The sequence below is a fragment of the Buceros rhinoceros genome, unplaced genomic scaffold (assembly GCF_000710305.1).
Source record: "Buceros rhinoceros silvestris isolate BGI_N320 unplaced genomic scaffold, ASM71030v1 scaffold16831, whole genome shotgun sequence".
Classification (NCBI taxonomy): domain Eukaryota; kingdom Metazoa; phylum Chordata; class Aves; order Bucerotiformes; family Bucerotidae; genus Buceros; species Buceros rhinoceros.
The window spans coordinates 1,041-1,240 of NW_010396101.1; the positions used below are offsets into that span (position 1 = coordinate 1,041).

Consider the following 200-nt stretch of genomic DNA (forward strand, 5'->3'; position numbering starts at 1 on the left):
GCCAAGCTTCCCCACGGTCCTCGCCAGCTCCTTGGCACAGCCCTCAGCCTTCCTCCCAGCTCCTCACCCAGGTGTCCACGGGGATCTCGCCCGCATCTGCGGCAGGCGTTGCGGGAAGCCATTTAACGGCATTTCCTGCCCACGTAGGCAGCAGCTTGGCAGGCAGGATGGGGCGAGGGAGAGCGGGGCGAGGCCAGAGC

The 200-nt window shown here is 67.5% G+C and overlaps 1 protein-coding gene across 1 annotated transcript in view; it reads right to left on the reverse strand.

Moving 5' to 3' along the window:
- The window catches only part of SF3B3 (splicing factor 3b, subunit 3, 130kDa), a gene marked incomplete at its 3' end in the record, with an annotated part of 27,891 nt that overhangs the window by 746 nt on the left and 26,945 nt on the right, over positions 1 to 200 (reverse strand). Inside the window, exon 26 of the mRNA XM_010145802.1 lies at positions 68 to 96. Coding sequence (XP_010144104.1) covers positions 68 to 96 — 29 coding nt within the window. The remainder of the gene's footprint in view (positions 1 to 67; positions 97 to 200) is intronic.